General features: G+C 42.0%; 1 protein-coding gene across 1 annotated transcript in view; it reads left to right on the forward strand.

The window, feature by feature from the left end:
* The window catches only part of LOC124595667 (zinc transporter ZIP10), a 311,075-nt gene that overhangs the window by 209,086 nt on the left and 77,543 nt on the right, over positions 1 to 24,446 (forward strand). Inside the window, exon 2 of the mRNA XM_047134512.1 lies at positions 22,472 to 22,640. Coding sequence (XP_046990468.1) covers positions 22,472 to 22,640 — 169 coding nt within the window. The remainder of the gene's footprint in view (positions 1 to 22,471; positions 22,641 to 24,446) is intronic.

The raw sequence follows: 24,446 nt of genomic DNA on the forward strand, positions 1-24,446 counted from the left end.
AAATGTTGATCGTAAACGAAACTGAAATCGTCATGTACAAACCATTCATCCGATAATGTTGCGAGCATCGCTACGTAATACTGGTTTCCTTCTAACCGTAGGCCTACCGGTAGGGGTTGTTGGCGACTCCCGAGATGGGCCAGCAACTGCCTCTTCACTCATTTTGATAAAGTTTAGTACAACTGCACAATAAAAACAAGCAGAACAGTACAGCGCAAAACAATAACGAAGCAGACGACAATGGCTACCTTGTACAACACAGTGAGCTACGTAATGTTGGCAGAAGTCGAAACTGCGTGCCTACCGAAGCCTCCCGACGTTTACCGACTTCCACCGATTCAGGACTAGGGAGAAGTCTGCCATCTAAAAATTTTCTTCTAAAAGTGTCCAGCTATCCCAGTAGCAACAAGGATGAGGCTCTATGCACCATCGATGGAGTCTAGGCCGCAACTAGGCGGCACCTGCGCAGCGTTACGTACCAGCGGCAGAGGGCGCTCGTAGTTGCGAGCTGTAGCAGGCGCGGCTCAGCGGGCGTGCGCCATTGGGTCCGCCAAATCCCCCGCGACTACCGTCTGCGCCTGACGGAGACTTGCAATTCCGTTACCATCTTTGGCGCCCTTGGAGTGGTATTTGATACTTGTTACCTCACACACTGCTTGTCGTCTGCAAACGACGGAATGTTTTAGTTTTTGGCGCTGTCTTCTTGTTTGCAGTTCTGTTCGAAGGGTTAAAACACTGTTTTGTCTATCATATGTTTGGATGGACATGTTCTGCAAAAGCTGTTACGTATCTGGTGTATCTATGTTTTAAGGCTACAGCACTTTAACACGGATACACCAAACATATTTTGCTTTCATTGTCGAAGCATTATCGATGGTGTTTCTGTAAATACAGGGTGCATAATACGTTTGTAAACTGTGATTCATTCAGATTATAAAAAAATTTTCTTTGTGAATGTGGTGTACTTGCGACGTTTATTGCTCCATTTTACTTGCTTTGCCATCAAAAGGTTTTCCCTCATTGCTAGGAGACGTTGCAGTCGAAAACATTTGGTCTGGTTACGCTTTCAACAAAATGGTTCAAATGGCTCTGAGGAATATGGGACTTAACATCTGAGGTCATCAGTCCCCTAGAACTTAGAACTACTTAAACCTAACTAACCTAAGGACATCACACACATCCATGCCCGAGGCAGGATTCGAACCTGCGACCGTAGCGGTCGCACGGTTCCAGACTGAAGCGCCTAGAACCGCTCGGCCACTCCGGCCGGCTACGCTTTCAACAACCATCATGAGTTTTTGACTTTCAACGACACGTTTTCTTCATTTTCGTTGTTTGCATTTCACTGCAATGTAGAAAACTTCACAAATTCTCTTATAGAAATTTTACTGTGGTCTCACGTGTTTCACATTCAGCATTGTGGTATTCTGTGTTCATTTACTTATCGTGTGTGTTGCAAGTAATATCATCAATGCTAATGTAATGATTTTAAGAATACTTTCGCGCGCTCGCATATATATATATATATATATATATATATATATATATATATATATATATATATATATATGTGTGTGTGTGTGTGTGTGTGAAAATTAGAAGAGATGTTTTAAGAGTTCAGTAAACATGTGATGTAGTGAAATAACGGAAGTAGCAGAGGAAGTCGAGAGTGATTGGAGAGGGTTGAATTGGAGTGGAGGAGCAGTGGTGGTTGTAGGTGAGGCGCCTGGAGGAAGAAGAGTAAAGTACTGTTTGTCCACTGTAAGCTGACGATTCGCGCGTTGACTGTCGGGAATGGCAGACGTGCCTAGACCTCGGATTAGGACTGCCGAGGAGACAGGAGCAGTGAGGGAAAGGCAGCGTCAGCTGCTTGCCACAGTCCTGGCAACGTTACCTTAATAACGCGCACATTAATACCTATGTCTTGGGGCAGCTTAACGCTGGCAGTGCTCGGAGACAGTGAATATCTTTCAAATAGTGCCAATTTCCTCCGTTTCTGGCAGCACCAGTAAAATCGTCAAGCTATCGTGGACAAACGGAACTGTGTGGGGATAACAGGATATGACACAGGAAGAGATCTGATATCTATTACCTACATTTCATAATCTGTTCCTTAACCTGTTGTGAAAACATGTAAAAAGAAGTACTAAATGTCGTAAGTCAGTCACATACACAAGAACAAATCGTTTTTAATCTAGAAGAATCAAAATGTAGAATCGTGTTACGTATGCTACTTTGCATAACTACCACTGATGGTGCTTTGTCAGTAAAAACCAAACGTGTCTGGTGCAACACTCTTAAGCAGAAGTACGCCCGAAACCGAAAAATACAATAATGGTTGTTTTGTTCCTTTTCGTTGTTTTGAGTCTTGCACACGCCAGCTGATTCGTTTATTTGCTATGAAAGCAAAGTTTTTGCAGTCATTCGTGTGGTACTTTATACAGTTTCCAGACAGTTTACGAGATTTTGATGAATTTTATCCAAATGACAGTTTGCTTTTATACAATGTAATTATAGAATCGGTAACCCTAGAGTACGAAATGCAGCGTGATCGTTTTTGTTGTTCCGGACGAAATAACACTCATCACTACAGTGGTGCGTTCTTAGCTTTACGCCTGGAGGGAGCTGAAGGTGTTACAACAGACAAAATATTAGATCACTTCATTATAACATGAACTATTTAACTTTGTTACAATCCGTGTCCACAGGAATGTCATTAGTAACATTACTGTCAATGAACATTAACGTCTGACTTGATACAGAACATGACACAAAGTCACTTCTCACAGAATAGTCGCATTGTTGGCTCGGTAGAGAGACGATGTTGTCTTCCACGAGATTGCTGAGTGGACCGAGCGGGACTGCGCTCAGACGAACTACTCAGCCACGACATTGTTGCACTTGGCTGTTATCGGAAACACGCGGTGACGTTACAGTAAACAAGTATAGTCGTGTATAAGAAAAACGCATCGCACTGTAAATTAATTAAGATCAGTTGTGTGTATACTATCAACTCCGATTACGCGGTGACTCACAATAAGCCAACATAGACGCTCTCACTCACAAGTTGAAACACCCCCGTTATGTCCTTCATTGCGTTTTGCGTGATTACCGAAGTCGCCAAACAATTAATTATTATAATTATATGACCGCGTGGTTAATGGATGAAAGGCTATCGGTTTTCCTGCTGTGGTTTCGGGGGTATTTCAACCGAGTGCGGCTGTTCTGAGACGGAATAGTTAATGATTGAAAGTTTGTCTATTATTAAAGACCATAAAGGTTGCGATGTACAAATTGATATGTATTTTCTACTAACACACAAATTCCGAGCCTAGTTGCTACCTTCGTCTTACACGTTTAATTACGGTTATATCTTGTATTGGTTGCTGATTTTAAGTACTTCGTCACACGCAATGATGATGGTTAACATTCACAATAATCCTCACTATAATCCATGGTTGTTGCTGGCCGACGCAGTTGAGGCGAAACACGTGATTCGGCACTTGTCACTTTGGTATCATATCACTCGCGAATCGGTATCGATGAGGGTCAACCCCACGACGATCAGGGGGACGCGATCATTTGTCACCCTCCGGTGAGTTTAGCATTTACTAGTCACTCGACCACCATTCTTGTTCGTCTCTCCAACACTACCGCTCACTCGACTCTAGTCTCACTGCCTCCTGCAGCGCTCAAAAATCGATTCCTGTCTGCTATCAACCTGGGTGTCGGATACTAATATCTATGTTCGTGGGATCACGGATCCCTTACAAAGTGCAGTAATATTGTGGTCGACTAATACGCAAGCGAGCTGATGACGTGGCGTATGGATGTCTACGCAACCGTCGCTCATTCGTCGTTGCTTTTGGCAGCGACTTTGTTTACTTGTGGTTCCGTCGCGAGGTACCAACTTAACCTTTCCATCTCGTTCTTCGGACGACACTACAGTTTGAAGTAAAATGACTGTTCTATTTCTGACGCACATTTTACAAGTCGGCAGGGTCAGGCTCTCTATGACAGTGGAAATGCAACTCCTCCTTCCAGGAAAACGAATGTGTGGAAGATGCAACTAATCGAGCAGAAGTGCTGGTGTCATCGAGCTGCTTCTGGCTGGACGTGGGCCGAAGTCAGTGTGGTCGATTTGCCGCCAGAATCCTTAAGTTTGGAAGCCGGAATCTGAGAGTGGAGCGTCTCTAAAAGTTTGCAGACGGGTTCCGGACGCGGCGAGGGCAGATCCGCGAGTCGTTATGCCCGCGGACGCTTGAAGAAAGCGAAGCGCGGCCCGCGGACGGCCGATCGATAAGCGATGGGCGTGCTGGGCTGGACAAGCGAGGCCGCGCTCTGCTCCGCTCAGTCTGTCCGCCGGCTGTCCAGAGACGCTCAGAGAGCTGCAAGTTCCCGATCAGGCATGAGGCTCAGCTTGTTTTTCGTTCAGTCTTTTTCCTAAGTCGAATGAAACCGCCCAGTGAAATTAGTCTCCGAGGCTACTTCAGCTGTATGTTTCTCACTCACTCTCTGGGTTTTAAGTAGTTTCATTTACGTACCTTTCCAGGATTTTCGGTTGTACATGAACCATAACGTGGGTTCCCAACTTTTTTTTTAGAGACAAATAACGTATCTCCCTTAAGGAGAGGTGACTAAAAACCTCTATTTTAAAAAATGATATATTTTAAAAATTTATGTATTTCTTTATTTGAATACAAATGTTACGTATTTATGTCATTAAATATGTTTTTTTTTCTTGATTTCAAAAGGCTAATCTCTAATGCTCCATTATAAATTTATATTTATATAAAAGAACAATTATTGGTTTGTTTAAATGTACTGAAGTTCTGTCTCTCTCTCTCTTCCCACTGCTTTGCACCCACCACTGGAAATTCTCTTTCGGTAAATGCTGAGATGATGTGAACAGGATACATACGACACAATTTTTTTAAATTGTGTGGTGACAATCACTTGCTTTTCAAGCGTCTTCTGCCACTTGCCGGAATAATTTCTTTTTTATGGGAGAAATATTTGTCATCATCCGTTATTTTTCCTTATATTCCTTTGACTAATATACACTCCTGGAAATTGAAATAAGAACACCGTGAATTCATTGTCCCAGGAAGGGGAAACTTTATTGACACATTCCTGGGGTCAGATACATCACATGATCACACTGACAGAACCACAGGCACATAGACACAGGCAACAGAGCATGCACAATGTCGGCACTAGTACAGTGTATATCCACCTTTCGCAGCAATGCAGGCTGCTATTCTCCCATGGAGACGATCGTAGAGATGCTGGATGTAGTCCTGTGGAACGGCTTGCCATGCCATTTCCACCTGGCGCCTCAGTTGGACCAGCGTTCGTGCTGGACGTGCAGACCGCGTGAGACGACGCTTCATCCAGTCCCAAACATGCTCAGTGGGGGACAGATCCGGAGATCTTGCTGGCCAGGGTAGTTGACTTACACCTTCTAGAGCACGTTGGGCAGTGGGGGACAGATCCGGAGATCTTGCTGGCCAGGGTAGTTGACTTACACCTTCTAGAGCACATTGGGTGGCACGGGATACATGCGGACGTGCATTGTCCTGTTGGAACAGCAAGTTCCCTTGCCGGTCTAGGAATGGTAGAACGATGGGTTCGATGACGGTTTGGATGTACCGTGCACTATTCAGTGTCCCCTCGAGGATCACCAGTGGTGTACGGCCAGTGTAGGAGATCGCTCCCCACACCATGATGCCGGGTGTTGGCCCTGTGTGCCTCGGTCGTATGCAGTCCTGATTGTGGCGCTCACCTGCACGGCGCCAAACACGCATACGACCATCATTGGCACCAAGGCAGAAGCGACTCTCATCGCTGAAGACGACACGTCTCCATTCGTCCCTCCATTCTCGCCTGTCGCGACACCACTGGAGGCGGGCTGCACGATGTTGGGGCGTGAGCGGAAGACGGCCTAACGGTGTGCGGGACCGTAGCCCAGCTTCATGGAGACGGTTGCGAATGGTCCTCGCCGATACCCCAGGAGCAACAGTGTCCCGAATTTGCTGGGAAGTTGCGGTGCGGTCCCCTACGGCACTGCGTAGGATCCTACGGTCTTGGCGTGCATCCGTGCGTCGCTGCGCTCCGGTCCCAGGTCGACGGGCACGTGCACCTTCCGCCGACCACTGGCGACAACATCGATGTACTGTGGAGACCTCACGCCCCACGTGCTGAGCAATTCGGCGGTACGTCCACCCGGCCTCCCGCATGCCCACTATACGCCCTCGCTCAAAGTCCGTCAACTGCACATACGGTTCACGTCCACGCTGTCGCGGCATGCTACCAGTGTTAAAGACTGCGATGGAGCTCCGTATGCCACGGCAAACTGGCTGACACTGACGGCGGCGGTGCACAAATGCTGCGCAGCTAGCGCCATTCGACGGCCAACACCGCGGTTCCTGGTGTGTCCGCTGTGCCGTGCGTGTGATCATTGCTTGTACAGCCCTCTCGCAGTGTCCGGAGCAAGTATGGTGGGTCTGACACACCGGTGTCAATGTGTTCTTTTTTCCATTTCCAGGAGTGTACTTTATAATATGAACCATCCCTGCAGTACTGTAATCGCATTGAATTTATCTCGAGGTTCACAATTATTCCAGTTATATGATTACTTCTATTGACACTCCACTGAGTGTTTCGCCATTCTGGTCGAGATACGAAGTTCACTGTTAAGCAAACGCGTATAGATTAACATGGATGAAAAATTGAACTAAAAGCTATTTATTGGCACGCAGTAAGAGGGAAACATCGAAACGGCAATAACGGTAAAGGCACGGGATAGCAGAGTGCAGTCAATAGTAATGATTTAACAATGCCAAAAAACGGTCGAATGTTTCCCTTCAGAACTGAAAGTGCCCGAACATAGTTCCGGGTAACTATGAAGCTGAAGTACCAGTGTGTGAATGTGAATAGTACTTCTTCAACCCTGTGAAATACTATACCTGCCACTTTTTAAAGGCTGTAAAATGTAACGTTTTATATCCGTGGGTATCATATGCAAAACTACAACGGACACTGTTGCTCCTACAGACCGGTTTCACTCAAAAGAAATGACTGAATAATAATCCTGTCGGTATGTAACACTACAATTGACTAAATCGATTGTTTTATTCGATTTTTCCCATCACTAGTGTCCATACGGTGGACAGCAAATGTTTAAACATTGGACGGAAAGCCCCCTTCCCCAAATAAAAAGTTTCCAAATTTCTCACACAAAATTGTTCTTATTAAAACTCAGATTGGAGTATGTTTTCATTAAAGCTTTATACAGTGCGAACCCGTAATCCGCCCACAAAATTTCGGAGGTTGGTCAGAATTATTTTCGGAGTATTTTGATATGTGGCACCTGTCGCTCGTTACACAGTACAGTAATTGCATTTCGTTTGATTTCTTCTCACATTTATGTTTGTAACTGTATTACACTGACATATCCGCGCTGTGGTATCGATAGCTACGATGCCACGGCGTAGGTACAAGTTCTTAGGTTGGCACTACGACACCTATTTTGACGACAGCGCCCTCTAGCCGGCGCTGTGCAGCTCCACGAGCGCCGCTCCAGATCCAGCCCATTTGATCGCGAGTAGACGACCAAGCAACAGTGTTTCTATTTCATAGTGGGTGAGCCACTACAGATTTTGCCTTTGTTAACTTCTAGAAGCAGTTAGCTTTGATACGTGTACGGCTTTGCACCTACATGCTCATCTCAGCAAAGTTAAGTAACTATTTATGTACTTGTAAAATCTACAGGCAGGACCGAAGTACTTCACCTTTTCCTGCTCCTACTCGCATCCTTCACTGACGACCTATTTTGCAGAAGCAGTTCACAAGAGCTGATTCATGCGTCGCCTATCCAGGCGGGATACAAAACGCACAACAGTGCAAATGGCGCAGATATGCGTTGTGTATCTTGTTTGGAAGATGTTTGTTCCATTCATTCTCGCTACTTGCTGTTGCAGGGCCGGTTTAAGAGATAAGCTGCCGCTTGGCGCGTTAAGCTGAAAAGGCTACCAGAGGCGTCATAACTGTAAGATTTCCGACGAGAACGTACCACAATTAGTAGCGACCTCTTGGGATTCCAAGATGAGAGGGGCGCCAGCGGGGACCCAAGGGCAAGATTTGTATAGTACAGTGCGTATTGCAGTCAGCAGCGAAACCTCACACGGGTGAAAGAGTAAGAGGGAAAAGGGACGGGGCGCCATACACAGGGTGGTTATAATCAAACTTCAGGCACTTCTAAGGGCCACCGTGAAAAACAAGTGATTGTAGGTCGGTGAAACAATGTGGAAACATTTATAAGAGCATAAGAAGAGAAAATAACGAACAAACCATTGAAAGAAGCACAATTTAATTTCCACATGAGAGAGTAACATTTGTTAAATGCGGACCAAGGTTACTTTCCAGGTTACGGACTTTGCTCAGTGTGAAGACCGTCTGTATTCACGACAGCCTGGAACCGTACTAAAGATACCATTTGACAACTGATCGCAGTACGTCTCGAACGGTGGACCATGGAATGTTCAGCCATTGTGATACAGCTCGTGGACTGCTTCAGATGGCACGTTGGGTCTCTCATTCTCAGCCAACAGTGACTTCTACAAGTTGTGGCGCAGTTGACCGTCGGCCTCTCTCAGGAGTAATCCGCAATCGCCATTTAATTCGAAGTACCGGAATCACCTTCTTCAATCGCGATCCGGAAAGAGAACCTCTCCGTGTGCCTTTAATGCGTCGATATTCGCGAAGTGCAGCGGCACTGTTGTTGTTTTGATAAAACTGCGAATAAAGCCCTGTCCACCTATCCAGACCCATGTTGACTGTCTACAACTGTAATGCTCACTGACTCCTTTGTTTCAACCCTACGTCGCCGTACCAGTGTCGGCGGCTAACGGCAAATCCTTACACTGACTCCTAATATCGCAAATCCAGCAGCACATAGTCTGAACATCATTACCTAAAAACTGGATACCCACACGGTAAATAGTCTTCCGTCTACACTGGCTCAAGCAGCGAAAGTTTAGTTATAACCACCCTGCAAGTAGTTTGTGTGGAAAACTGTTCTCGAACAGGCCCTGTGCTGTTGACAACATTAACGCCCTATGTACTCTTCGTTTTCAAGTCTTCATTCAGCACTACTCGTTTCTGTCTTGGCGTTATTTTCACCGTCAATGTCAGTCAGTTACATCTTCTCTAGATCATTTGAACTATTATTTTATCGCAATGATGTGGAACGAATCAGTTTTCAGCCTATGTATATGAGATCTGCGTGATAAATGTTGACATAATGATCATGGTATTTTTAGACCCACTCATGCGCTCTTACAACTACACTTAAAAACTAAATCCTTTTCTTTCACAAGCTACCAGTTTTTAAATAAAAATTCGTCCTTGGAAGGAAAGTTTCTCAGGAGAAATGATTTTAGACAGGTTTAAAACTTACTTTGATACCGATCAGATATTTTATGTAATTGGCTAAGTGATCAAAATTTCTGTTACTCTATATCTAACTCCTTTATGAGTCACTGACAGCTTTAATAATGTGTAATAAAGGTAATTTTTTCCCCTCTAGTGTTGTAGGAGTCGCCAATGGTTGTCGCGGTGTTAACACCGGTTCCCATTAGACCACCGAAGTTACGAGCTGTCGGGGTTGACTACCATTTGCATGGTTGATCGTCTGGATGTGCCGATAGCTCCTGGCAAGCGGGCTACACTCAACCCTTGTGAGGCCACTTGGTTGAAAAGTGTGACTGAATCCACGTCCTGATCGCATGCTGCTTAGTCAAGGGATGGAGCGCTCTTGTAGTGTTTTTCTGTGTGTCTTACTTGGTTGCGTGTTGCTATTATGGACGACTTTAGTACAGTAGAGGGGACCCACATACAGGCAGTAAGACAACAGATAAAATTTGTCTTGGGAGAAACGGATGAAAGAGGTGAAAATTTGGTATATTTCTGCAATAACAATGATATGGTTATTACAAACACATTATGTCAAGTTCCTCTTAAAAGAAGGTTCACATGAGAGGCACCAGACAAAAGACGATTTCAGTTTGATTATACTTTAATGGAACAAAGGTACGTAGGGAATTGTATTATATTTCTAGAGTCATCATTTAAAGCCAGTTCTTGAAACTTAGATAGACTACCTCGGAATAGTTTACATCTAACTTGAAGAGTCTCCCAGTTCAGTTTCTTCAGAATATCTGTGACAGTCTCCCATGGGTCAAACAAACTGTGCTGGTGTTACACTCAGATATTTGTATGAGTTGGCCGATTCCAACAGTGACTCATTGTAGTGACTCATTGAGATTATGGTCATAGGATACTACATTTTTTCATTTTGTGAAGTGCAAAATTTTACGTTTCTGACCATTTCAAACAAGTTACCAATCATTGCACCATTTTGAAATCTTATCAAGATCTGACTGAATATTTATGCAGCTTCTTTCAGATAGTACTTCACTATAGATAACTGCATCACCTAAAAAATGTCTGAGGTTACTATTAATATTGCCTGCAAGGTCATTAATATACAACCTGAACAGCAAGGGCCCCAACACACTTTCCTGGGGCACACCCGAAGTTACTTCTACATCTGACGATGACTCTTCATCCAAGATAACATGCTGCGTCCTCCCTACCAAAAAGTCCTCAGTCCAGTCACAAATTTCGCTTGACCCCATGTGATCGTATTTTTGATAATAAGCATCAAATCCTTGTCGGAAATCAAGAAATACTGCATCTACCTGACCGCCTTGATCCAAGGCTTTCAGTATGTCATGTGAGAAATGTGCGAGTTGGGTTTCACGTGATCCATTTTTTCGGAATCCATGCTGGTCAGTATTAAGGAGGTCATTCTGTTACAGATACCTCGCTGTGTTTGAGCTCAGAATGTGTGCTAAGACTGCACAACAAATCAATGTCAAGGATATTGGATAGTAGTTAACTGGATCACTTCCACTATTCTTCTTTTAGATGGATGTTACCTGTGCTCTTTTCAAAGAACTGCGCTCGGTTTCTTTGTTCGAGAGATCTACGATAGATTATAGTTTGAAGAGAGGTTAACTCAACCGCAAATTCAATGTAGAATCTGATAGATTCCCACGGACCCTGAAGTGGTAAAAAGTACAGAGGGAACGTTAAGGGAAATGGAAAGACTAGACAGAAGAACAGGACGACGATAAGGACTTAAAGAATGAAAATAATCTAACTGAAATATCAATAAGCGTGAAAGAGAAATGTGAGGTTTCCCTCGGCACGAATTTGAACATGCTCTTCGGAGTCTCAAATTACGAAAAGCTGTCGGTATTGATGACATAATTGCTGAAAAGACCAATTAGTTAGAGTAATGAACGTCAGCTACGAAAGAGGAAGCATGCAAGAAAGCATCACTCAATACAGAACCATTACCACACCTAAAATAGGCCGGCCGCGGTGGTCTAGCGGTTCTAGGCGCGCAGTCCGGAACCGCGCGGCTGCTGCGGTCGCAGGTTCGAATCCTGCCTCAGGCATGGATGTGTGTGATGTCCTTAGGTTAGTTAGGTTTAAGTAGTTCTAAGTTCTAGGGGACTGATGACCACAGCAGTTGAGTCTCATAGTGCTCAGAGCCATTTGAACCATTTTTGAACCTAAAATAGGAAAGGCATTTGACTGCAACAATTATAGAATATTATCAATATTATCACATGTCTCCAGAATACACTTTTATTTAGTTAACAGAAGAATAAAACAAAAGGTAGAAAAGTATATTGCAGAAGACCAATTTGGATTTATAGAAGGCAGTGGAAGAAGAGAAATAATTTTGGGCTTGCACATGCTGTTTGATCGCAGTAGGGATGTAAATATGTGGCCTTATGTTGCCTATATTGACATTTTAAAAAAGCTGTGGGCAATGTGAAGTAGGAGCTACTCTTCATAACTATAAATGAAAGAGGATTGTACTGGAAGGAAACACTTTTCATATTTCTGCAGTGAGTGAAGTGACGCTGACACTACCTTACAGACTGCAGAATATGTTCAGTTCTGTCTAAGTGATTGTCCAGAATTATCTCTAAGCTCTTTGCAGAAGAAGAAAAGGTTACTTATTTGCCGTTTGGGAATAATGGTGGGAGAGATTCTCTGAACTGAGTGGTAATAAGTCTTTTGTGAGCGATTAAGGCTGCTTGCATTTTAGATGGCTTAAGTTTCATACCTATGCTCTGCGCCCACTTGACAGGGCAAGTAAATCAGCATTTACATGCTGGATAGCTGTGCACAGGTATGTTGGACTTTTGTGTAGATATAACTAGGTGTCGTCAGCGTATAGGTGATACATGCAGTGGGAGAGAATAGCTGAAGCATCATTAACACATAATGAGAAGAGTAATGGCCCCTTGTGGGACCTTTGATACTGCATCCCTATATTGTGTCGTTTTTGTTACAGTCATTGCACACTGTTGGCGAGATGCAAGGTATGAATGGAGCCACTGTACTGCGCTTGAAGAAAAATTTTGACTTGGCAGCTTAGAAATAGAATGTAAAAGTTGATAGAGTCGAAAGCTTTGCTAAATCCAAAAAGCACGTAATAGTCGTCTGTTGTTTGTCCATAGCTTGTCTCAGTTCATCAGTCACTTTAATAAGAGCGGTCGTCACACTGCGCTTTTGCTGGAAACCGGACTGGTATTCGTCTAAAATGTTATTTGATGCTAAATAATTAGTAATCTGTTTGTGAACCATGTATTCTGAAGCCTCGGATAATGCTGGTAGAATGAAAATGGGCCTGTAGTCGGAAAGCTGTACGGCAGATTCCTTCTTTGGTAATGGTTTTATGCGTCTCTGCTTCCAGGCTGTTGGGAAGATGGTGGATGTCAGAGAAAGGTCAAAAAGTCAGTTATTTTGAGCAGTAGAGGATCGACGACAAAACTGATCATTTGCACTGTCATATTATCATTACTGACAGCTGCCGATTGAATTCGCGCATTTGATTTTCTGTCCGTGCTAGGGTTTAGCGGCAGCAGAAAAAAAAAATTATTTAGTACCAACCACTGATACTGTAAGGGCAGATATAGGGCAAAATTGCAAAAAGTCGAATTTTTATAGGATAATATATTAGACTAATTTTTTAAGAATAACATCGCAAAGTTTCGTAATAGGATTCTGTCTAGAAATATGTTTTTTAAGTTTGTTTGGGCGTCTCCGCCTGCCACTGCTCCTCTTTATTTGCTGTGATCCACATTTTCTCTACGCTAGAAATTTTTTGTGCGTTAATTTTTCGTTCACACAATCGAAACGAACTGCAACTGAGTCTGGGAGGCTATGAGAAAACTTATCTTTGCTTGTTCCTTTCTTTACGACGTGGGTTTTTTTAAGAGAGCCTGCTGCATATTTACTTTAGTTGTTGGTTTTACATATATTTGTTTTTGTTCAAAATGGGTCTTAACGGTGGACGCATAGTCAAAAAAGTGAGGAAATGTCGAATTTCAGATGTAAAAGATACAGTAAATTTAAATAACAGTGTGACAGATGTTGTTTCTAAGTGTGAAGAGCAAGTTTCGCCAAAGTCACAAAGTTTATCGAAAAAGAAAATTAATGAAGGAATTGACGATATTGTGTACAGTGCCAGAGACCAGTTTTCCAGTGTATTTAGGTTAACTGACTTAGAAATACTTGCCCATATGATTGATGTTTGCCTGCACCAGTGCCTAGATTCAGTGATTACAACAGAACGCTCCTCAGTGCTCTTGAAGTTGAGTGCAAGGAGGACGTGAAATCAGCTGTTGAGCGAGTTTTAAATATTAACAATGAAGGGGAAGAAGGGCACTGTGTAGTAGTGAAGACAGATCTGTGTGTTTCTTGTGATGGAACGTGGATAAAGTGCTTTTGAGACTGTTTTAGGGAGATCCTTATGGCTCACAAACTAAAATAGAAAAACTGGAATGTGTGAGACATGGTCAAAAGCGATTCTCATATTGAAGAAAGAAATTAAAGGCAAGAAATTAGAAGATAGAAAGCCACTGAGAGGTGTTAACAGACTGACAGGCGAGGAAATTCACACTTTACAAGTATATTATGGAAAAGCTATCAGCGATAGCCCAAATAGTGTGGAATCAATGCAGCAAGCCATGTGGGCAATATTCTTTCACAAACTTTCCGCGGATGATAATCCTCAACATTCCCTTTGTGACATATCATGGTGCAAAATCTTCAGGCAGAAGCCAGTGGAAAGCCGTAACCCACAAAACTTTCTGTTTTGGATGTTATAGAACAAACTATCAGGTACCTAGCCAATCCTGAACCGCGGAAAAAATGTGTACAGAACGCAAATGAGAGCTACAATCATCGTATATGGGTGTGTTTTCCAAAAACAGTATTTGTGCCCTCAATTATTGTGAACATAGCTGCATGTGATGCCTGTCTAGTGTTCAGTAGTGGAAACGCAGGTGCTTGCAGAGACTAGGCTTTCATCCAGGTGCATTTACATTTGAAGACACAAGCATCGATGAAGTGCGACTGGGCAAAACTCAGGCAGCAGAAGAAAAAATGCAAAAGTTGGCCAGGCAAAGGAGGGAGCGGAAGCTATTACTCCAGGAAGACGAGGAAGAGAATAAACATTATGGACCTCAACGGTAGTGAAGACGGAGATGAAGATCATCGGTACGGCGGAACTGGCGGAAGAGGCAAGCATTATCAACAAGATAAAGCATATTGAAAAGCCCAGACACGTCTGTGTGGCAACCACCGGTACTCTGGCCAGCGTCTGTTCACCATGTGAGGTGCGGCTGAACACCAAGCTCCAGGAACTAACAATCCCTGGTTCTAACTACCCAGCATTAGCTGGAACTTAATTACAAGCAGTATGATTCGTACAAGTAAAATTAATATTACCCCAGGTGGCCAATCCACTCGCCCTGTGGCGACAACCAAGCTATCGGATTCTGGGGAGCTTGGGCTCGTACGACAGAGAAAGTCGGAGTTCTCTAGTAAACGTCCACGAAAGTCCCATACATTTATTGGCACATTCAGACACTAATTCAGACAGGCAAACTTCATAATCTTACAACAGAACTCAACAAACAGAAAATTCAAATCCTTGCTCTCCAAGAGACCAGATTCACTGATTCAGAAACAATAGACTACAACAATTACCGTATCTTTAAAAGTAAAACAGACAAGAAAATTGGCAAAGGAGCTGCAATATTTGGCATGGCTTTTATTGTAAATAAGGACACCCTTGACTCTGTTATAGACATGAATCAAATCAGTAACAGACTAATGACCATGCGAATCAAGCACACCAACAAAATATATACATTTATTAATGTTCATGCACCTACCAACATTGCCAACAAAAAAGAACCGGAGAAGACAGAAAAATTTTGGGAAAAACTCGAAACTGAAATGTCCAAAATTCCAAAGGAGGATGTAAAAATTCTTCTAGGGGATTTCAACGCGCAAATTGGCAAAGAGAGGAAATATAAAAAAACAGTCGGTAATTACCCTGCACACAAATTCACAAACAAGAACGGCATGAGACTCATCGAGTTATGTCAGCAAAACAACCTAAAAATCGTGACAACATCACTTCGAAAAGACCCCAAGAAACAAAAAACATGGAGATCACCAAACCTTCAGCTTGGTGAATTTCAAATAGACCATGTTGCGATCTCCTATGACTTCCAGAAAGAAATACACGACGTTCAAGTCCGCAGAGGGGCAAATATAGATTCTGACCACTACCTTACCAGAGTTAAAATTAAATTCACTCCAAAAAGGAAACGCCAAAGGAAATCACCACTAATTCCCAAATTTGACTTGAAAAATATCAAGGAATCAGAAATTACAGAAGCATGGGATAAACAACCAACAAACAACTGGAAAGATTTCCGAACGAAAATTATACAGAAAGCAAGAGATTTGATTCCGTTAAAGAAAATATCCAAGCATCCATGGTGGAATTCGAATTGTGATAAGGCATTAGAAGAGAGACAACAAGCCTTTTTAAATTACAATTGTGACAAATCAGAAACCACACAACAAACATTTTTCAAAGTGAGAAAACAAACAGCTAAAATACTTAGACAAACTAAAAGAAAATACCTTAATGAACAGCTAAACACAATTGAAGAAAACTTTAAGAACCACAACACTCAAGATTTTTATAAAATATTCGCAAATCAAATCAAAGGATACACTCCACAAAATCTCTGCTTCCGGAAACAGAATGGAAAATTGGCACTAACTAACAAAGAAAATTGCCAAGAACTAGCTAAATATTTCTCACAACTCCTAAATTGCCCACAACCAAGTACAAGATTCCCCAGATTACAACCAGAACACACGAATGAGACTTCACTACCACCATCTCAAGAAGAAATTTATAGTCACATTAGAAAACTCAAAAATAATAAATCATCGGGAGAAGATGGAATTGTAGCTGAACTACTGAAAAACCTTGGTCCAAATTCGTTAAAAGAGATCACTAGCATCATCAAAGAAATTTGGCAGACAGAAAATATCCCAGAGGAGTGGAAGTGTGCACTAATTCACCCATTGCACAAAAAGGGAGAGAGATCAGACGTAAACAACTACAGAGGCATTTCACTTTTACCAGTTACCTACAAAATTCTATCTGCATGTCTCCTAAAGAGGGCACAAGAACAACTAGAACATACAATTTCAGACTACCAAGCAGGCTTTCGTCCTAATAGATCATGCCCGGAACAGATATTCAACCTTAAAACTATTTTAAAGATTAAAGCAATCAGGTCAAAACCAATAATCTGCACATTCGTTGATTTCAAAAAGGCACACGATTCCATAGACAGACAGTCTCTATGTCACATTCTCGAAGAACGAGGCCTAGACACTAAAACCCGAAAACTAATTGAACAAACACTAACAGAAACCAAATCAAAAATTAAATTCAGAGGGGAAATTTCGGAACCATTCTCAATTAAAACAGGAGTAAGACAAGGAGATGGGATCTCACCACTATTATTCAATATAGTTTTGGACAAAGTTATGAAAGAGTGGGAAGTAACACTAAGGAAACAAAGCTTTTGGAAGCCAATTGAACTAGGAAGAGGTAAAGGAAAATTGAACATCCCTTATTTAGCGTTTGCAGATGACTTGGAAATTATAACTGACAGTGAAGAAACAGCAGTAAAACAAATTGAGACACTTAAAGAGTGTGCTGAGAAGGTTGGCCTGCAAATCTCCTTTGAGAAGACAGAATTCATCTGCTCAAAATTAGATATTTCGAAACTAAAAACAAAGTATGGTGAAATAACTAGAGTCAAGCACTTTAAGTATCTCGGTGAAGTTATTGAACCAACAGGACTTGAGAAAATAGCACAAAAAAACCGATTACAGAAAATCAAGAAAGTATTCGGACTTATTCAAAATATATATAACAAGAAATGTCTATCAAAAGGCACTAAAATCAGACACTACAACACAGTCATCAAACCAACAGTCACATATGCAAGTGAAACACTCTCCCTGAATAGAAAATTAGATTTACACGAAATTAAGAAAGTAGAGAGAAAAATTATTAGAAAAATCCTAGGACCACGATACACACAAGATGGATACAGGCTGCAGACTACCGAGACAACCGAAAAAATATCAAACATCGAGGCAGATATCAGGAAGAGGCGGATGAAGTTTTATGGACATATAGACAGATTACCTGGAAACAGGTTAACTAAACGTCTATTGGACTATATGACATCACTTAAGGCAACAATACCCTGGGTAACTGAAGTTAAGAAGGATTTGAAAAAGGCAAAAATTGACATAACAAACACATCAGACCGGGATACATTCAGAAGAAAAATCGACAAGTGGAAGTTTACTCCAGAGACGGAATCTAAACCTTTCCGACCAAAGTGGACCGAAGAAAGGAAGAAGGCCTTTGGGGAGGCAATGAAGAAATACTGGAGAAATAAGAAGAACATTAAGAAATGTTAATCACCTGCTTATCGTTCTCCCATGGGGACATTCGCTAATAATAATAATAATAGTTATGGATATGGACAGCATTAGTCATTAGAGGTATAGCAATATTGTCAAAAATTGAAGTAAACAGCGAATTACTGTAAACTGACTTTTTTGAGCTATAATGTACCTTTCAGGTACTGAAATTTGCACAGTTCTTAAGAATTACTTACTGAATAATCCTGTGCAGCACCTTTCCTATGTCTTTTCTCTGAGAAAAGTTCTCCTTTAAAATTTGAGAAAAATAGAGCAGTCCCGGGTAACACAAAACTGAAAAATTAATTTCAAAGCAACTATGACCTAAAGAAAAATCTGTTCCATGTTCTTAATTAGCCACTTATGCAGATATAAACTGTGAAATTCCATTTTTATTGCTTGATTAGTTTACGAGGAAAGGTACATTATAGAAACAATGGTAACTAAAAATTCAAATCCTTTTAAAATGTATGCCGATGTGCATTTTAAAACCAATATTGCACAGAAATTCAAGCATTAAGTTTTACATAATAGTCTCAAGTTTACTATTACCGGAGTAATATTTTTGGAGATACATATGTCTAAGCACAAGAATGCATTTTGCCCTACATCTGTCCTTAAGGGAATCGATGGTTTGCGCTCTTGTGCTTTGGTAAAGTAAAGAGATCGGCGTGGCGAAATACTCTGTTCGAGCCTCAATAGGAACTAAGGGTTCAGCTGCAGATTTGAGTTTGCCTATTGTTAGACCTCGCAGATTTTTCCACAGGACGGCAGTCTGTGAAAGTTCTCAGCTAGACTGGCTAATTCGGTTGCTTCGTTACTTGTACGTTAGATGATTATCAAAGGTCAGTTGCCGTTCGTATGTCCTGTGTGGCATACCTCTGAGACGCATGAGATTCATTTTTAAAATTATACCATGCCAGACCGGTGCCTGGCCCCACATCCATCTGCAGCGACTCACTGCAACTATCGTTATTACATAACAGTCGGGCATGAAATGCTATCCAGTCCGGTATAGTGAGTTTTAAAACAAATTTTTTGCGCCCAATGTCGGAGATCAGTCACAATGAGGTTCCTTCCTTCCTCACCGCCTCTAAATTTGGGTCTTCCATTCTGTCTCGTCAAAAGACCAAAAGACTTTACCACGGCACAGGTGACAGATGCCGGATGAGCGTCTGCCTGCCAGGATAGAGTTGGCAGAGCAAGCAAGGACGAGGCACCAGCAAACTGTCTCCGGAGAAAACTCAATTACCGCTCAGCTATTTATACGGGTGCTTCATTCCGTGTCCTCTAGGACGCGCCGGCCATTACGCTAGAACCGAACCGTGGGTTTAACCTGAGAGCCTTGATATGGCTGTTAATAATAGCAAAGTCTGAAAAATAAATGGAGCCATGTTCCCTCACCATCGTCTTTCCGGCTGATGTCAGACTGGCAAAGAAACCTGCGCACGATTGTCAAAATATCTACTTTGACGGAAATCTCTGTAGACTGAAGGAGACACACATGCCATACATTCAATATGAGTACGTCTTGAAAAGCGAAATCTAGTACCCGACCCACATTAGGACCTGGACTGCCAGCTTTTCGTTGGCAGTCGCCCTACCGTTTAAATTACCTGTGCATGCCTCCAGGCCTGAATCTATGTTCGAAAGGCATGGATGTTTGCTCCTATTACTTCTAGAGTTCTGCGGGGTAAGTGGAAGTAAACACCACTGGGGTACGCATTTGGTGGAGTGCTGTGGTTTTACCGACCGTGTAAAAATTCAGTGAAATGAAGTGAATGGAATGGAATCAATTGTTATGAAGAGAGTGAAATACAATGGCGTATGAAATAAATCTGCGACATCCGTTCGTAAAAGCGGAACCGGCAGACTTTCCATTGTAGCGACATATTTATAACTTTACGGGTTCAGCACTTCTGAATGGAATTCTATCAAATCGTATCACTGCGTTTCTTTGGCATCATCCCAGTTGATTCCATTCACTTCATTCCAGTTAATTTCATTCAGCTACTACGGATGAAATACCCAGGTACAGCTACGTAAAACACAGTCGTCAACCACGCCTTATCGTCATTTCGTAGCTTACGGTGCCTTTCATCCGATATTATTGTATGTGCTGAAGACTGTTCATCTGAAGCCAGATTAAATCACTATTGTGTAGTTCTGTATCAGTCGTTCGACATTATGTCCCTCAACAAAGCAAAAGGAGCTGTTTTCGGATCATCCCAGTTATTAAAAGTACAACAACGGGGTAAATAGTCTGGGAAACCACAAACGAATGCCTGACGGGATGTCAACGATTTTTATCTTTAGTCTTTGAAACCCATTTGCGATGTTATGTTTTCTCTTGATGCAGCTGTTGGTCAAGGGAAGAAAACTCATTGAACAGTTTGTGATATATCAGGACATTGAAAGGTCCGTCGTGTTAGTTCAAATGGCTCTGAGCACTATGGGACTTAACATCTATGGTCATCAGTCCCCTAGAACTTAGAACTACTTAAACCTAACTAACCTAAGGACATCACACAACACCCAGCCATCACGAGGCAGAGAAAATCCCTGACCCCGCCGGGAATCGAACCCGGGAACCCGGGCGTGGGAAGCGAGAACGCTACCGCACGACCACGAGATGCGGGCCCGTCGTGTTAGTATTTTACTATGCAGTACAGGAAGAAATTTTACGTGTGTGTGTGTGTGTGTGTGTGTGTGTGTGTGTGTGTGTGTGTGTGTGTGTGAAATCTTACGGGGAGTTAACTGCTATGGTCATCAGTCCCTAACCTAAATTATCCTAAGGACAAACATACACACCCATGGCCGAGGGAGGACTCGAACCTCCGCCGGGACCAGCCGCACAGTCCATGACTGCAGCGCCCTAGACCGCTCAGCTAATCCCGCGCGGCAAGAAATTTTACACAGTTTACAAATCGACAACGGTTTCCTGTAACATTCATCTTACTGAAGAGTCCAAGATTAGCATCTTTCTTACGGTTAAGGAACCACTCCGGCGAAGTTACAGTAAGCACAGATTTACGAAAAGTGAAATATAACGCACAAAGGCACAATATAAAAGGAGTTTTACATTTCAGAATGGCAGTGTATAGTGATGACGTTAAGTTTTACCGTGAAAATCGTCGATTATCTTGTGAAAGATGTCCCATGTTTCGCAACGTGTCCGTCACTGAGACAAGCGCAGCCATAAAATTTCTGGGTACAGTTGCATAGACTCTCTTTCTTTGTATAGTGTATAACTTTCGCCGCTCCCATTATGTTGAGTGTCTTAGTAAGCCTCGAAGAGTGTATAGTTTCTGAATTACCTGTACGAAGCACAACAAAGATTTCTTGTTAGTGACTACAGACTTCTTACTTCCTCAGGACAACCTGTGTTAAATGATCATGAAAGCTAAGTTTCTTGAACTATTTATAGTCGTCATACGGACGGCCAGAATTTCTTCAGTACTCAAGCTATGCCTGAAACCATAGTTTACCGAGCGAAGTGGCACACTGGTCAGCACACTGGACTCGCATTCGGGAGGACGACGGTTCAAACCCGCGTCCGGCAGTCCTGATTTAGGTTCTCCGTGATTTCCCTAAATCGCTTCAGACAGATGGCGGGATAGTTTCTTTGAGAGGGCACTGCCGACTTCCTTCCCCATCAATCCCTAATCAGATGGGACCGATGACTCCGCTGTTTGGTCCCCTTCCCCAAGTCAATCAACCAACCAAACCAAAGTTACAGAACATCTCAAAACATTGAGGGTTGCGTACATTACTCATAATTCATTGCATTTAGCCAGTGAAACTGTCAAAGCATGACACACAACCACTCCGGGCCTTAAGATAAGGGGTCTCAAAAAATAAAACATGCGGGAATTGTTCTTGTGCCTCACTTATAAACGAAAAGTAGGTGGCTTTGATTTCCACAGTTTCTAGTAGTCTAACAAGAAAACGAAATAATCTTTTTAAAAAAGTGTGTGAAATCTTATGGGACTTAACTGCTAAGATCAGTAGTTCCTAAGCTTACACACTACTTAACCTAAATTATCCTAAGGACAAACACACACACCCATGCCCGAGGGAGGACTCGAACCTCCGCCGGGATCAACCGCACAGTCCATGACTGCAGCACCTGAGACCGCTCGGCTAATCCCGCGCTTTAAAATAATCTTACCCACAGAACTGTGGATATTAAGCGTTTACAGAATATGTGTGGTAGTTTCTTGGGACTTTGCACCCGTAATTAATTTAAATTTTTGGGTTCCTTTGAGTACTGGCAGTTGTGATTTATTGTCAAACCGACAATAGAACGCCATCTTATAAGCTCTAATGTACTTGCAATCAATTCTGAAGACTAAATTTTGGAAACAGAAAAGTATAATGTAATCTCTAACGATAATTAATTTCCGTACAATTTTCGGCTTTGTAATGTTACGATATTGCAGCAATGTACTGTTTCCATTGAACGTAGACGTACGAGTAATGGGCTCGTTGTGGTGTACAGGGCTTCGAACACTTGCTGGAGAACCTGGGCATCGGGCGTCTGGAGTTCGACAAGTCGCACAGCGTGGCGCTGCACCGCATCAACGGCACCTTCCAGGAGGTGCACGACCAGCTGCGCCTGCACACGCACCACCACCACCACCGCCGGCGCAGGGGCATCCCCGACACAGGCGAGTACAGGCGATGCTGCCCCGTGCCTACTCTACGCTATTCTCATGGCGCGCGTGAAAGTGAACACAGGCGAGAAGCCGGTAGAGTTTCGTGACGTCAGGCAGTGGATTTTCAACTTTTTGTGTGTCCATCCTTGTGGTTGATAGTTTGTGGGACTTCCGACATTCATTTATTGCAATAAAATGAATCACCTGTAGCCGTCGTTTTGATGTTATTTTATAATATTGCTACCAGTTTCGGTGACTCAGTGCACCATTTTTCAGGCTTGCATGCATGAACAGTAATGATAGCATCGTCAGCTTACCAACCATACAAATACAAAGAGAGATTAAAACACAATAAAACTCAAGAACATTACTATATCAGTGGATTTACAGTAATCATTTGATAAAAGCCAACAGATGCATCCATTACCACATACCTAAAACAGAAATATATATAGTATACTAGAACAAATTTCCACTCTAGACGTTGTACCAGTCATTAATGAAATCATTAATTAAATATCACATGATAAAAATTAGTCAGATGACACACTAAACTGCAAAATCCTGAAGTAACCCACCAAACTAAAGAAATAAATTAAGAAAATTATAGAGGTATGAAAGAAACATCAGAAATAAGTAAACCAAATAAATACGCATCTATGTGCAAAGGACAGTATCAACAATATCTAAGTGTCGATACAGGTAAAGCTATCAAAATGCTGATGTGAAAACCTTATATGGGCATATTTATGTCCCATGCCCATTTCATTCATATGACGTAAATATGTGTATATACGGTTTTCACCTCAGCATTTTATAACTTCGACGTGATGGTGGCTGTAAGTGTTTCTTTTTAGTACGTAATTGGAATTTCACGTTCTGCAGCATTTTCAGGTGTGTAAGACAGATTCAAACAAGTTACATTTTAGCTTGTGGAGAGGAACATGGTGAATAACATAAAAGATTACTATTTTATTCGTAGTTTCTATTTTCTCTCTAACTGTGGTATACGAGTGTATTTCAAAATGAAATTCAGTCGGCAGTTGCACAAATTTCGCTTTACCGTTTTCAACAGATTATCTGTCGTCTTCAGAAGCTTAATAGTGGTTTAGCAGACGTTAATATCTTCATAATGCCCCATTTTTGTGCTAGGTCAACAACTTGATTATGAATATAAATGTGATTCATTGACTTAAATAATCAATCTTTGTTTACAATTATCACATACAATATGTACATTTTGACATATCATGACATTTTGCCTCGGTGCCTATGATACTGACATCTACTAAACCAATATCAACCTTCTGAAAAGGACACATGAATCTGTTGAAACCGTTAAAGCGAAACCTTTACAACTGACTACTGAATTTTGTTTTGAAATAGCTTAGGAAACGCCATATTGGATTAAGTCGTTGTCGTTGAGGCCTGTGTTAGGTGGTTTTTAAATTACAGCTAATGTCCTATATATAAATATATTGGAAACAAAATGTTTCGCTAATAACTTATTAGTACATAAATTGTCTGTATGTAAATACGAAAATGGTTCTATGTTCAGACTCGAAAATGTCGGATGAAATTTTAATCAACCAATATGTTTAAGGGTGTAGTCTATCACCCACTTTATTAATGTATTGACGACGTAGTTATGAAGGACAAATATGGGAGACAATTAGAAATGAAAACAGGATAGCATACCATTACCTGCTATATTATATGCCGATGACCAGATGAGTACACAAGAAACAGAAGATAATTTACAAAGATCAGAATATAGATTGAGCTCAAACGAAATATACTACTTGTTAACTACATCTG

Source organism: Schistocerca americana, chromosome 2 (genome assembly GCF_021461395.2).
Source record: "Schistocerca americana isolate TAMUIC-IGC-003095 chromosome 2, iqSchAmer2.1, whole genome shotgun sequence".
Taxonomy (NCBI): domain Eukaryota; kingdom Metazoa; phylum Arthropoda; class Insecta; order Orthoptera; family Acrididae; genus Schistocerca; species Schistocerca americana.